Source organism: Oncorhynchus mykiss, chromosome 7 (assembly GCF_057628025.1).
Source record: "Oncorhynchus mykiss isolate SJ-2025 chromosome 7, ASM5762802v1, whole genome shotgun sequence".
In the NCBI taxonomy this organism is placed as follows: Eukaryota; Metazoa; Chordata; class Actinopteri; order Salmoniformes; family Salmonidae; genus Oncorhynchus; species Oncorhynchus mykiss.
The window spans coordinates 47,979,393-47,994,443 of record NC_143028.1 but is presented as its reverse complement, the minus strand read 5'-3'; the positions used below and the strand labels follow the sequence as shown (position 1 = coordinate 47,994,443).

The 15,051-nt window shown below is 42.8% G+C and overlaps 1 protein-coding gene across 1 annotated transcript; it reads left to right on the top strand.

Moving 5' to 3' along the window:
- Positions 1-2,897: 2,897 nt before the first annotated feature.
- kif17 (kinesin family member 17) lies at positions 2,898-14,675 on the top strand. Its single transcript, XM_021609705.3, has 14 exons — positions 2,898-3,200; positions 3,531-3,677; positions 3,913-4,014; positions 4,283-4,472; positions 10,746-11,198; positions 11,330-11,424; positions 11,513-11,678; positions 11,862-11,965; positions 12,084-12,208; positions 12,299-12,527; positions 12,714-12,972; positions 13,113-13,183; positions 13,280-13,400; positions 14,083-14,675. The coding sequence occupies exons 1-14, from the start codon at positions 2,970-2,972 to the stop codon at positions 14,271-14,273; spliced, it is 2,484 nt and encodes an 827-aa protein (XP_021465380.3). The 5' UTR covers positions 2,898-2,969; the 3' UTR covers positions 14,274-14,675.
- Positions 14,676-15,051: the final 376 nt, after the last annotated feature.

The window sequence follows — 15,051 nt, the reverse complement described above, 5'->3', positions numbered from 1 at the left end:
AATCGAGAATCTGTGGAATGAACTGAAAACTGCTGTTCACAAATGCTCTCCATCCAACCTCACTGAGCTCGAGCTGTTTTGCAAGGAGGAATGGGAGAAAATGTCAGTCTCTCGATGTGCAAAACTGATAGAGACATACCCCAAGCGACTTACAGCTGTAATCGCAGCAAAAGGTGGCGCTACAAAGTATTAACTTAAGGGGGCTGAATAATTTTGCATGCCCAATTTTTCTGTTTTTGATTTGTTAAAAAAGTTTGAAATATCCAATAAATGTCGTTCCACTTCATGATTGTGTCCCACTTGTTGTTGATTCTTCACAAAAAAATACAGTTTTATATCTTAATGTTTGAAGCCTGAAATGTGGCAAAAGGTCGCAAAGTTCAAGGGGGCCGAATACTTTCGCAAGGCACTGTATGTGAGAGTGGATTCTCGGCCCTCACTAGCATGAAAACTAAATACAGGCACAGACTGTGTGTGGAAAATGATTTAAGTGTGAGACTCTCTCGAATACAACCCAACATTCCAGAGTTATGTGCATCCTTTCAAGCACACTCTTCTCATTAACCTGTGGTGAGTTATTCACAATTTTCGATGAACAAATAAGGTTTTATATGTAAGATTGTTAAATAAAGAGAAATTATGAATGATTATTATTGATGCCCTGGTCCTATAAGAGCCACTTCCCACGAGCCGGGTTGTGAAAAAAACACACACATTCTTATGTTTAATAAAGGTATCGTATAGTGTGTGTGTGTGGCAGGCTTACAACGGTGGCAAAAAAACTACATTTGAGAGTGCGCTGACACTGGTGCAAGAGGGGGTACGCAGCTGGAGGTTGAATGTTTGAAGGGGTACTGGACTATAAAAAGTTTTGGGAACCACTATTGTATACAGTAGCACTCATTCCAGGGTTTTTCTTTATTTGACTATTTTCTACATTGTAGAATAATAGTGAAGACATCAAAACTATGAAATAACACATGGAATCATATAGTAATGAAAAAAGTGTTAAACAAATCCAAATATATTTAGATTTGAGATTATTCAAAGTAGCCACCCTTTGCCTTGATGACAGCTTTGCACACTCTTGGCATTCTCTCAAACAGCTTCATGAGGTAGTCATCTGGAATGCATTTCAATTAACAGGTGTGCCCTGTTAAAAGTACATTTGTGGAATTTCTTTCCTTCTTAATGCGTTTGAGCCAATAAATTGTGTTGTGACAAGGACGGGGTGGTATACAGAAGATAGCCCTATTTGGGAAAAGACCAAGACCATATTATGGCAAGAAAAGCTCAAATAAGCAAAGAGAAACGACAGCCCATCATTACTTTAAGACATGAATGTCAGTCAATCCAGAAAATGTCAAGTACTTTTAAAGTTTCTTCAAGTGCAGTCGCAAAAACCATCAAGCATTATGATGAAACTGGCTTTCATAAGGACTGTCACAGAAAAGGAAGACCCAGAGTTACCTCCCGCAGCAGAGGATATCATTAGAGTTAACTGCACCTCAGAATACAGCCCAAATATATACTTCACAGAGTTCAAGTAACAGACATATCTCAACATCAACTGTTCAGAGGAGACCGCGTGAATCAGGCCTTCATGGTTGAATTGCTGCAAATAAACTACTACTATGGTGTGGGGGTGACACTGTCAGTGAGTTACTTAGAATTCAAGGCACACTTAACCAGCATGGCTACCACAGCAATCTGCAGCGATACGCCATCCCATCTGGTTTGCGCTTAGTGGGACTATCATTTGTTTTCAACAGGACAATGACCAAAAACCCACCTCCAGTCTGTGTAAGGGCTATATAATCAACAAGGAGAGTGATGGAGTGCTGCATCAGATGACTTGGCCTCCACAGTCACCCGACCTCAACCCAATTGAGATGATGGTTTGGGATGAGTTGGACCGCAGAGTGAAGGAAAAGCAGCCAACAAGTACTCAGCATATGCATATGCATATGTGAGAACTCCTTCAAGACTGTTGGAAAAGCATTCCTCATGAAGCTGGTTGGGAGAATGCCAAGAGTGTGCAAAGCTGTCATCAAGGCAAAGGGCAGCTACTTAGAAGAATCTAAAATCTAAAATATATTTGGATTTGTTTAACACTTGTTCGGTTGGTACATGATTCCATATGTGCTATTTTATAGTTTTGATGTATTCACAATTTTTTTTTACAATGTAGAACGTAGGTGTGACGGGTACTGTACATATGCATAAATGAACACATATTTCTATGAACTTGATCTAAATCTGTTGTTTTGGGTAGATTTGGAAGATTGGACGATTCTTCTGGGCACTTATAACATGAAGTGGTTTGATCGCAGAAGTGTGTGGTTGCCTAGCAACTTGGAACGCCGTGGGAAGACAGACAGACAGAGCGAGCGGGCGATCTAATAGTCTCTGTTTAGCAGTTTTGTTTTGTTTTTGTGCACGGATTGTATTCATTGAAGGACATGTCATCTGCCAATCCAACCGATAAGCGGCCTGATATGTTAGCTAACGTCGGTAATGTTACAGGTTGTGTTTGCTTTGATACTTGGTCAATGTGAAATAGCTAGTTTAGCTACTGACTATATCATGCTGATTTGCTATCCTGCTTCTGTGACCAGATCAACAGGTTGATGTTAGACTTTACTATTTTGATCAGATAGTATGTCAGCTGCATGAAGTATGTCATAGCTGCCAGTGAGATTAATTGTTTAGCTACAAATGAACAGTAATCTAAACTATTGTAACGACAATTATGGTTTCTTGCCGCTAGCTTGCACAATGCCTGAAATGGATTCAACAACTGATGATTGATGTTGACATTGGTAGCCAATAATATCAATGATGATATTGACGTTTGTTGCCAATATCAAGAGATAATTCTTATAGACAAACATTGGTGTCAGACTGCCTTGCTAACTTGTCACCAGTGCTTGCCTGATATCAGACATACCAAGAAGACAGAGGCAAAAATGGCTTCAGAGGCAGTGAAGGTAGTGGTCAGGTGTCGGCCGATGAATGATAGGGAGCAAATCCTGAATTGTAAGATGGTAGTATCAGTAGAGACGAGTAGGTGTCAGTGTTTGATCAAGAAGCCAGGGGCGAAGGAGGAGCCACCAAAACAATTCACCTTTGATGGAACCTACTTCATTGGCCAAACCACTGAGCAGATGTACAACGAGATCGCCTACCCTTTGGTTGAGGTAGGCCTACAATAAATCCTACTACATTTCCACAACTTGATTTTGGTTTAGGTTATTGGACACCTCCAGTAGAGATGTGAAACGAAATACATGTCACAGTTAGGAAACCAAGTGTGCCACTGCCACCTAAGCTACAGTATATCCCCTTGCTAATGACCTTGGAGCTCATCATTTAGAGAAGAGGCTGCTATCAATCTACTGCTGAAATTAATTGTAAGCATATCGGCATATATTGCTTAAAAAAGTCTACAAGCATGTACATTTGTCTTTGCACTGAATGTGATGAAAATGTGATGGTTGATGCAAACAGACTGTTCTTTCTACTGACAGGGTGTGACTGAAGGGTACAATGGAACAATTTTTGCATATGGCCAGACTGGAAGTGGCAAGTCCTTCACCATGCAGGGGGTATCTGAGCCAGCAGCCCAGAGAGGGGTCATCCCAAGGGCCTTTGAGCACATCTTCGAGAGCATTCAGGTACAGTCTTCACCTTCAATATTGTAATGCCACCAAGGATAAGTTGGTGGGGATCATTATTTTTAGAATTGCTGTGGTTGGAAAAGCTGACCTCAGACAAGGCCTTTGTATGACTGGCAGGGCCTATTTGAGTGGCCAGGTTGTATTACTGTAGGTCACATGAATGTGCTTCATTATCAAGTGTTTCCTCTCAAGAATAGGTTCTTATTCATTAGTTGTCTTCTGTGTAAGATAGTGTGCAGAAAATACAAAGTTCCTGGTGAGGGCTTCCTACTTAGAGATCTACAATGAAGAAATCCGAGACCTTTTGGGAAATGACACCAAACAGAAAATGGAGGTAAGAAAGCATAGTACCAGAATATTAGAGGGGTATTCATTTTTTAAGTAGTGCACATTTATGTTTCTGACATAGAGGTTGTTTCTTGCCATGGGATGATAGGAAAGGAACCGCTTCATTGTGCAGTGGGCATTTGTATTTCCGGCACAATGGTTGTTACCATGGGGACAGGACAGCGAAGTGTGTGCCTGTTTGTGAGTTTGTTAATGTGTCCTCATATGATGACAGGTTTGTTGTTTGTGTGCATGTGCTTGTTGTCGGATGTCAGCTGAAGGAGCACCCAGAGCATGGTGTATATGTGCGAGACCTCTCCTTGCACACAGTGCACAGCGTGGGGGAGTGTGAGCGCATTATGGTGCAGGGCTGGGGGAATCGATCTGTGGGCTACACCCTGATGAACAAGGACTCCTCCCGCTCCCACTCAATCTTTACCATTCACATGGAGATCTGCAACACAGGTGAGATCACCCCTCTGTCTGTGCATCAACACACACAAACTCAGTCATTCACAACCTGCCTCTACAGATGTGCCACTAATACACACATATTCAGTGAGTTAAACAGAAACTAGTGAGGAGGCTGGAATGTTGAGTCATATTTCTGTCTCTTTGCGATCCATGGAACTAAAACAGACCTATCAGCTGCATAAATAACCTCAAAAACCATATACAGAGCCTTCAGAAAGTATTCACACCCCTTGACTTTTTCCACATTTTGTTGTTACAGCCTGAATTTAAAATGGATCCAATTTAGATTTTTGGTCACTGGCCTACACACAATACCCCATAATGTCATAGTGGGGAAAAAATGTACACACATTTTTACAAATGAATAACAAATGAAAAGATGAAATGTCTTGAGTCAATAAGTATTCAACCCCTTTGTTATGGCAATCCTCAATAAATTCAGCAGTAAACATTTGCAAAACAAGTAACAATAAGTTGCATGGACTCACTCTGTGTGCAATAATAGTGTTTAACATTATTTTTTTAATGAGTACCTAATCTCTGTACCCCACACATACAATTATCTGTAAGGTTCCTCAGTCAAGCAGTGAATTTCAAACACATATTCAACCACAAAGACCAGGGAGGTTTTCCAATGCCTCACAAAGAAGGGCACCTATTGGTAGATTGGTAAAATAAGCTGACATTGAATGTCCCTTTGAGCATTGTGAAGTTATTATTTACACTTTAGATGGTGTCTCAATACACCCAGTCACTACAAAGATACAGGGTGTCTTTCTTAACTCAGGTGCCGGAGAGGAAGAAAACGTCTCAGGGATTTCACCATGTTGCTAATGGTGACTTTAAAACCATTACAGAGTTTAATGGCTGTGATAGGAAAAAACTGAGGATGTCTCAACGACGTTGTAGTTACTCCACAATACTAACCTATGCGTTCTATGGAAAAGAATGAACGATGTGGAATGTGTGTTCCATGACGCGCACGCGGAGAGGAACTGAGCTTCCAAGGAGTTGCATTATTTTCCAGGGAACGCATAGAGCCCCGAGTTGATTATCCCTTTTATACTATTAACACATTTGCCACTAGAAATGTGTTAATTTGCCTGTAGAAATGTGTTCAAAGTCCATTGAAGTAGCTAGCAAGTTTACTAGATAGCTAAAGTACTAGTTGCTGTGGTAACCAAACAAAGAGACTTGTTAGTTTAGCTAAACAAATCATCAGTCCTAGCTTGCTATTATGAAAATCCGAATTCAACAATACTGTTTTCAATCCGACTTACTTTCAAAAGCAGCTCAAACAAAACATGTAAAAATGAACTATAGCCATTCAATTCTACTGTGGGAAATAATGCACGCCCTAGAATGCCCTTCAAGCTAATCAGAAAGGAGTATTCAACAATTTCATGGTATAACAAGTGTTATGTTTGGGGCAATTCCAATACAACACATTACTGAGTACCACTCTCCATATTTTCAAGCATAGTGGTGGCTGCATCCTGTTATGAGTTAAGGAGGGTCCGACCCAGTACTAGATTAGTGTACCTAATAAACTGTTCAGTGAGTGAAACATTAGGAACATTGGCTCTTTCCATGAGACTGAACAGGTGAAACCTATGATCTCTTAAATCACTTGTTAAATCCACTTCAATCAGTGTAGATGAAGGGGAGGAGACCAGTTAAAGAAGGATGTATAAGTCTTAAGACAATTGAGACATGGATTGTGTATATGTGCCATTCAGAGGGTGAAAGGGCAAGACAAAAGATTTAAGCGCCTTTGAACAGGTATGGTAGCAGCTGCCAGGCACGCCGGTTTCATAGTGTCAAGAACTGCAAAGCTGGTAGGTTTTTCATGCTCAACAGTTTCCCATGTGTGTCAAGAATGGTCCACCACCCAAAGGACCGCCAGCCAACTTGACACAACTGTGGGAAGCATCGGCATCAACATGGAGCAGCATCCATGTCGAATTCTTTCGACACCTTGTGGAGTCCATGCCCTGACGAATTGAGGTTGTTCTGAGTGCAAAAGGGGATGCAACTCAAAATTAGGAAGGTGTTCCTAATGTTTTGTACACTCAGTGTACATAACATACTATTCTGCATATTGGTTGTGATCGTGGAGTAGCTGGCGTACTACCAATGGAGACCAGTTGCTGCAAGGTGCCTTGTTCAATTACTCTCAGAGGACATGTATTTTACTCTGACCTAGTCTCAAAGGCTTCCCCCTGGATGTGACATCATATTCCCTCCCTCTCTCAATGACTATTAACTATCACATTTCTTAATTTCTTAATTTAGCTACAGTACCAATCAAAAGTTTGGACACACCTACTCATTCAAGGGTTTTTCTTTATTCTTTACTATTTTCTACATTGTAGAATAATAGTGATGACATCAAAACTATAAAATAACACAGATGGAATCATGTACTAACCAAAAAAGTGTTAAATATATCCAAATATATTTTATGTTTTAGATTTTTCAAAGTAGCCACCCTTTGCTGATAAAAGCTTTGCACTTTTGGCATTCTCTCAACCAGCTTCACCTGGAACGCTTTTCCAACCGTCTTGAAGGAGTTCCCACATATGCTGAGCACATGTTGGCTGCTTTTCCTTCACTCTGCGGTCCAACTCATCCCAAACCATCTCAATTGGGTTGAGGTCGGTCGTTTGTGGAGACCAGGTCATCTGATGGAGCACTCCATCACTCTCCTTCTTGGTCAAATAGCCCTTACACAGCCTGGAGGTGTGTTGGATCATTTTCCTGTTGAAAAACAAAGGATAGTCCTACAAAGCGCAAACCAGATGGGATGGCGTATCGCTGCAGAATGCAGTGGTAGCCATGCTGGTTAAGTGTGCCTTGAATTCTAAATACATCACAGACAGTGTCACCAGCAAAGCACCATCACACCTCCTCCTCTATGCTTCATGGTGGGAACCACACACACGGAGGTCATCCGCTCACCTTCTCTGCATCTCACAAAGACATGGCGGTTGGAACCAAAAATCTCTTATTCAGACTCATCAGACTAAAGGACAGATTTCCACCGGTCTAATGTCCATTGCTTGTGTTTCTTGGCCCAAGCAAGTCTCTTCTTATTATTGCTGTCCTTTAGTAGTGGTTTCTTTCCAGCAATTTGACCATGAAGGCCTGATTCACGCAGTCTCCTCTGAACAGTGTATGTTGAGATGTGTCTGTTACTTGAATGCTGTGAAGCATGTATTTGGGCTGCAGTCTGAAGTACAGTTAACTCTAACTTATCCTATGCGACAGAGGTAACTCTGGGTCTTCCTTTCCTGTGGCGGTCCTCATGGGAGCCAGTTTCATCGTCGCGCCTGATGGTTTTTGCGACTGAACTTGAAGAAACTTTAAAAGTTATTGACATTTTCTAGATTGACGTTTGGTTTGATTAACACTTTTTTGATTACTACATGATTCCAAATGTGTTATTTCATAGTTTTGATGTCTTCACTATTATTCTACAATGTAGAAAATAGTAAAAATAAAGAAAAACCCTGGAATGAGTAGGTGTGTCCAAACTTTTGACTGGTACTGTATATTTACATACAGTTGAAGTCGGAAGTTTACATACACCTTAGCCAAATACATTTAAACTCAGTTTTTCACAATTCCTGACATTTAATCCTAGTAAAAAGTCCCTGGCTTAGGTCAGTTAGGATCACCACTTTATTTTAAGAATGTGAAATGAAATAATATTAGAGAGAATGATCTATTTCAGCTTTATTTCTGTCATCACATTCCCAGTGGGTCAGAAGTTTACATAAACTCAATTAGAATTTGGTAGCATTGCCTTTAAATTGTTTAACTTGGGTCAAACGTTTCGGGTAGCCTTCCACAAGCTTCCCACAATAAGTTGGGTGAATTTTGGCCCATTCCTCCTGACAGAGCTGTAACTGAGTCAGGTTTGTAGGCCTTCTTGCTCGCACAAGCTTTTTCAGTTCTCCCCACACATTTTCTATAGGATTGAGTTCAGAGCTTTGTGATGGCCACTCCAATACCTTGACTTTGTTGTCCTTAAGCCATTTTGCCACAACTTTGGAAGTATGCCTGTCGTCATTGTCCATTTGGAAGACACATTTGCGACTAAGCTTTACCTTCCTGACTGATGTCTTGAGATGTTGCTTCAATATATCCACATCATTTTCTTTCCTCATGATGCCATCTATTTTGTGAAGTGCACCAATCCCTCCTGCAGCAAAGCACACCCACAACATGATGCTGCCACCCCCCGTGCTTCACGGTTTGGATGGTGTTCTTCGGCTTGCAAGCCTCCCCCTTTTTTATGGCGGTTTTGGAGCAGTGTCTTCTTCCTTGCTGAGCGGCCTTTCAAGTTATGTTGATATAGGACTCGTTTTACTGTGGATATAGATACTTTTGTACCTGTTTCCTCGAGCGTCTTCAGAAGGTTCTTTGCTGTTATTCTGGGATTGATTTGCACTTTTCACACCAAAGTACGTTCATCTCTAGGAGACAGAACACGTCTCCTTCCTGAGTGGTATGACGATTGCGTGGTCCCATGGTGTTTATACTTCAATACTATTGTTTGTACAGATGAACATGGTACCTTCAGGCGTTTGGAAATTGCTCCCAAGGATGAACCAGACTTGTGGAGGTCTACAGTTATTTTTCTGAGGTCTTGGCTGATTTCTTTTGATTTTCCCATGATGTCAAGCAAAGAGGCACAGAGTTTTAAGGTAGGCCTTGAAATGCATCCACAGGTACACCTCCAAATGACTCAAATGATGTCAATTAGCCTATCAGAAGCTTCTAAAGCCATGACATAATTTTCTGGAATTTTCCAAGCTGTTTAAAGGCACAGTCAACTTAATGTATGTAAACGTCTGACCCACTGGAATTGTGATACAGTGAATTATAAGTGAAATAATCTGTCTGTAAACAGTTGTTGGAAAAATTACCTGTGTCATGCACGAAGTAGATGTCCTAACCGACTTGCCATAACTATTGTTTGTTAACAAGAAATTTGTGGAGTGGTTGAAAACAAATTTTAATGACTCCAAAATAAGTGTTTGTAAACTTCCGACTTCCACCCTATGGGCTGCAATTCAGCTGTTAGCTGCCAATGTTGTACACAATGATTGACAAGCTAAACCTTATATACAGTGCATTTGGAAAGTATTCAGTCCCCTTGACTTTTTCAACATTTTGTTATGTTAAAGACTTATTCTAAAATTTATGAAATAGTTTTTCCCCCTCATCAATCGACATACAATAAATACCCTTTAGTGACAAAGCAAAAACATGTTTTTAGACATTTTTGCAAACTTATAAAAAATACAAAACTGAAATTTCACATTTACATAAGTATTCAGACCCTTTACTCAGTGCTTTGTTGACGCCCCTTTGCCAGCGATTTTACTGAGGAGTGGCTTCCGTTTGGTCACTCTCCATAAAGGCCTGATTGGTGAACTGCTGCAGAGATGGTTGTCCCTCTGGAGCACTGTCAGAGTGACCATCGGGTTCTTGGTCACCTCCCTGACTCAGGCCCTTCTCCCCTGATTGCTCAGTTTGGCTGGGCAGCCAGCTCAAGGAAGAGTCTCGGTGGTTCCAAACTTCTTCCATTTAAGAATGATGGAGGCCACTGTGTTCTTGGGGACCTTCAGTGCTCCAGTATCCTTCCCCAGATCTGTGCCTTGACACACTCCTGTCTCGGGGGTCTTTGGACAATTCCTTCATCCTCATGGCATAGTTTTTGCTTTGACATGCACTGTCAACTGTGGGGGCGTATATAGACAGGTTTGTGCCATTCCAAATCATGTCCAATCAATGGAATTTACCACAGGTGGACGGACGCCAATCAAGTTGTGGAAACATCTCAAGGGTGATCAATGGAAACAGGATGCACCTGAGCTCAATTTTGAGCCTCATAGCAAAGGGTCTGAATACTAATGTAAATAAGGTATTTCTGTTTTTTATTTTATAACATTTGCAAGAATTCCAAAAAAACTGTTTTTGCTTTGTCATTATGGCGCATTGTGTGTAGATTGATGAGGAAAAAAGTTAATTTAATCAAATTTAGAATAAGGCTGTAATGTAACAAAAGGTGGAAAAGGAGAAGGGGTCTGAATACTTTCCGAATGCACTGCACTAGATCTCAGGGTCCAAAAGAAGGGAGAGGAACTAGTATGGCAGATTATGACAGCTAACTCAACCATAATGCGTGTTCTTGTCTGTGTTAGCACTTGGCTTTGAGGCCAAACATTCACTGTCTGTGTCCTGTGGTCTCAGATTCAGCTGGCGAGGACCACCTGCGTGCTGGAAAACTGAACCTGGTGGACCTGGCAGGCAGTGAGAGGCAGTCTAAGACTGGTGCCACCGGGGAGCGGCTCCGTGAGGCCACCAAGATCAATCTGTCCCTGTCGGCTCTGGGCAACGTCATCTCTGCCCTGGTGGATGGCCGCTCCAAACACATCCCCTACCGAGACTCCAAGCTGACCCGGCTGCTGCAAGACTCCCTGGGAGGGAACACGCGCACCCTGATGGTGGCCTGCCTCTCGCCTGCAGACAACAACTATGAGGAGAGCCTGAGCACCCTGCGCTACGCCAACAGGGCCAAGAACATCCAGAACAGGCCCCGCATCAATGAGGACCCCAAGGATGCCCTGCTCCGAGAGTATCAGGAAGAAATCAAGCAACTACGCGCCCTCATCTCTGGCCAGCTGGGCAGTGGCAACCTGTCATGTGAGAACCATGTTTTTCTCCACACTTTGTCTTACCATTGAGAGTAAGAGTTTTCACATAGAAGATCAAACTGCTAGGTTATTATGTCTAGTCTAAAATTTGATTATTCTCAATTGTACCATTTTCATCAGCGCTTCTGGCTGGTCAGTTGTCTGCGGGGACTTCTGCTGGTCCATCAAGGCCACAGTCTAGCAGTACTGAGGGGGAGAAGGAGAAGATTAAAGAGGTGGGTAGGGTACTCTTCCACTGGGTTAGTTGACTGAGAGGCTGTTGAGTGGGAGGGGTAGATGAACTGACCTAATTGTGACCTCCAGGAATACGAGGAGAAGCTGGCCAGGCTTCAGGCTGAGTATAACGCTGAGCAGGAGTCCAAGGCCAAGCTACAGGAAGACATAGCTGTTCTGCGCTCTTCATATGAGACCAAGCTGTCCAGTCTAGAGAAGTCTAGGGCCAGCAGAGGGCACAATATTACCACGGCTGGTACCGTTACAACATTCCTGTCTACATTAGAATAACCAACCAATTCATTATCACACAGTTAGACAACCATAGCCAAGGATTTTAATAATATATTTTATTAAGATAAATACCTTTAGCACTCAAGTGTATAGATGTTGCTCTAGTACTTTACATGATACTATGCCTTGTTTTCTCATTGCCTAGAGTCAGAGATCCCCATTCTAATGAAACAAGCTCTTGAGGAGGAATCATGCTGTGTCACTGCTGCCCCACATGAGCATGCGGATTTGGAACCAGCCCTGGCCAAGGTACACATGCCTCAAGTTCCCAGTACTTGTGGATAACAGGTTATGCATGCATTTTGTAGTAGTACACATCAGAATGGAGCGGTCCCTTTAATGACGTGTGTAACTTCTCTTCTTGTAGGTGAGCCAGACACAGACATCTCGCCAGGTAACCAGTGTTCAGACAGAGTCTGAGGGGGAGGAGAATGCAGACTCCCCTCCCATTGGCACCCCAGGCCCTCTGGACCAGAAGCATGTCCTCGAGAGGTGAGTGACCACACACCCACAATATACCCTTTGTATAACATCATGTCCAGTGGTGAGATAGTGTGACTTGGTGCCCTGTCCTGTCTCCAGGCTGCAGCAGTTGGAGCAGGAAGTGGTGGGAGGGGAGCAGGCTCGGAACAAGGAGTTACAGCAGAGACACCGACAGAGGAAGACCCTGGCAGACCAGAGGAAGAAGCAGCTGATTGAGGCTCTGGCAGAGAACCGTGAGGAGAGTGACAATGTGATGCTCAATGTCTATGACTCCATCCAGGAAGAGGTCCATGCTAAGAGTCGGCTCCTAGAGAACACCCAGGGCAAGGTGGGATCTTCATGGCAAATAAATGCCAGATTAATACTTTATCTACTGCACATTTTTATTATTGATTCTGATTGCTGATTCTGTTAAGAATACATTATGAACTGTGATATAGATATAAGATTTAAGAGTAAACCTAGGCCTGTATGGTCTAGTTTTAAGTGGTGTTCTCCTGATGTGATTTCACAGCTGAAGGCGGCCAAGCTGGAGATCCGGGACCTGCAGGCGGAGTTTGAACTAGAGAGAAACGACTACCTGGCCACCGTCCGCAGGCTGGAGAGGGAGGGCCATTTGCTGCAGGCACTGCTGGAGCGCATGGCCCCTCTGGTCCGCCGTGACTGCAACTACAGCAACCTGGACCGCCTGCGGAAGGAGGCCACCTGGGATGAAGACGGTGCCACCTGGAGGCTGCCTGAGGTGGTGGTGCAGAAAATGGCCTTGCCATCAGGTGAGTGTAGGACCGGGAGAAATTATGTTGTGAGGATTTCTTTGAAGATAGGATTAATGTTCACATTTTTAGTGGATGGACTTTTTGTGTAGATTTATATGTTGAGATTGCGTGGATCCTCTGTCCCGTCTCTCTTTCAGCAGTAGCTCCTTCAGCTCAGAGGCTCTCTGTATGCAGGAGCTCAGTGGCTGACACAGGAGAGTCCTTTCAGGTGGGTACTCATCTTTTTAAAAACGTTCCATATGGGATATGAGAATTAAAACATAAAATGTCTATTGTCCCTCATTGTTGCCTATGTTTTGTGCAGGATGACGAGGACCGATATAAGGAGATGTTGAACCGCAGCGACAGCGAGAACTTTGCCAGCAACTACTTCAAGCCTAAGAGAGCCAACCAGCTGCTGGGCGGTGAGCCACTGAAGGGACTGGGTAAGACCAGGCGCTACAGGCCCTTCCCCTGACCCCACAGCCCAGGCTACAGGAGGGAGAGCAGATCTGCTCACTAAAAATGTACTGTATTTACACAAATAAACTATGTTAGCCTCGCCCAGCCCAGTGCATTTTCACTGCTCTTACTGTAAATGTTATACATGGATAGGGTTTTTTTCTTACGGAAAACTGCAGAGGGCACTCTTATCTGAGTTCAACTGTCACTGGAGTTACAACTCAAATCAAATGTATTTATAAAGCCCTTTTTTACATCAGCAGATGTCATAAAGTGCTTATACAGAAACCCAGTCTAAAACCCCAAACAGCAAGCAATGCAGATGTAGAAGCACAACTGTGACTGAGGTGTAGTTAATGTTAACATAAAAACAGGCAAACTATGAATTGGTATTTAATAAGGTGTGCAGGTCGAAGGGGGAGGTGCCTGAAATTATAAGAAAATAATACAACTCAGATACTTTTGGAATGAACATTCAAATAAAATGTGACAATTATAGCACCACATATAATACCAACGTACTGCTTGCTAGTATACAATTGTTTTATAAGGGTCCAAGTCAGTTACTGGAAACATTAAAAAGATCTAGCCTGCTACCCACTTAACTTCAACAGATCCTTTGCTCTATATTTGCTGTTGTCCCACTGATGACCTCTTCCCCTGCAGCAGTTCACTCAGCACCCCAGGGGAACGGGACGCCTCACCTGACCTCCAGCGGCTCCAACATCGGCCCCTCACTCAGCACTGAATCCCTCCTCCCTCGCCCCTTCCGCCTCGAGTCACTGGGGATCACCCCATCCAATGGCAAGGTGAAGAGGAAGAAAAGCAAAACGCACATCCCCTATGAGGGGAACTGAGAGAGCTGGGCTAGAGGGGAACTCTTCTGCAACCTCTCAATTTTTACCTGCCACCCTTTTTGACTCCTAGAGACCACACTATTTGTTGACTTGTTTAGGTAGAGTATCTCGTTAATTCACTGTGATTGACCCTGTGGTGTTGGTGAACTATTGAACTTTTGCTAACCAGCAATATAATGTCACATTTACATGGACACTTGGTCTGGCAATGTGATGTTACTGGTGTGTTTGTTTTTTAGTACCTTTTTAAATGTTAGCTAACATTATGCTACTACCTAATGCCACACACCATAGTGCTTGCACTGACTCTTAATGCTGTGATATGGTTTATCCAACCCTGAATGTATTATTTATCACTGTTGTGGTTTTTGGATGAACTGTTAATACAATATATTTTCTGTAGATCTTGTTCATTTCATGTCTAGTTCTCAATCACTTCACAGAATGCGTCTGGTTGTAAAATATTTAGCTGTGAGCATCAGTAATAGGAAGGTAATCTTCACCATCAGGGAAGAAATTAGATCCGAGAGCCAAACATGTTAGACCAGTTTCAATGTGACATCAGATGGATGACTCAAGGAGTGCTCTGCGGCCAGGGTGGTGTTGTCATATTAGCAGAGTGTTAACAGGCCACAGATGACCGTGTAGGTTAGCCTCCGGTTTCCTGGCCTCTGAAAAGATGTGTCAAAGACAAACCTCCCTGTTGTCTGCAAAAAAGACAAGTGTGGAGCGACCTTGTGATCTCCAGGGAGCTGAGTGACACAGCCAACTTGAATTG

Coding starts and splice junctions, on each gene's coding strand:
- kif17 (XM_021609705.3), top strand. CDS start 2,970: ATGGCTTCAGAGGCAGTGAAGGTAGTGGTCAGGTGTCGGCCGATGAAT. Junction 12,209..12,298: donor CAGAAGCATGTCCTCGAGAG/GTGAGTGACCAC, acceptor TCCTGTCTCCAG/GCTGCAGCAGTTGGAGCAGG. Junction 13,184..13,279: donor ACACAGGAGAGTCCTTTCAG/GTGGGTACTCAT, acceptor TGTTTTGTGCAG/GATGACGAGGACCGATATAA.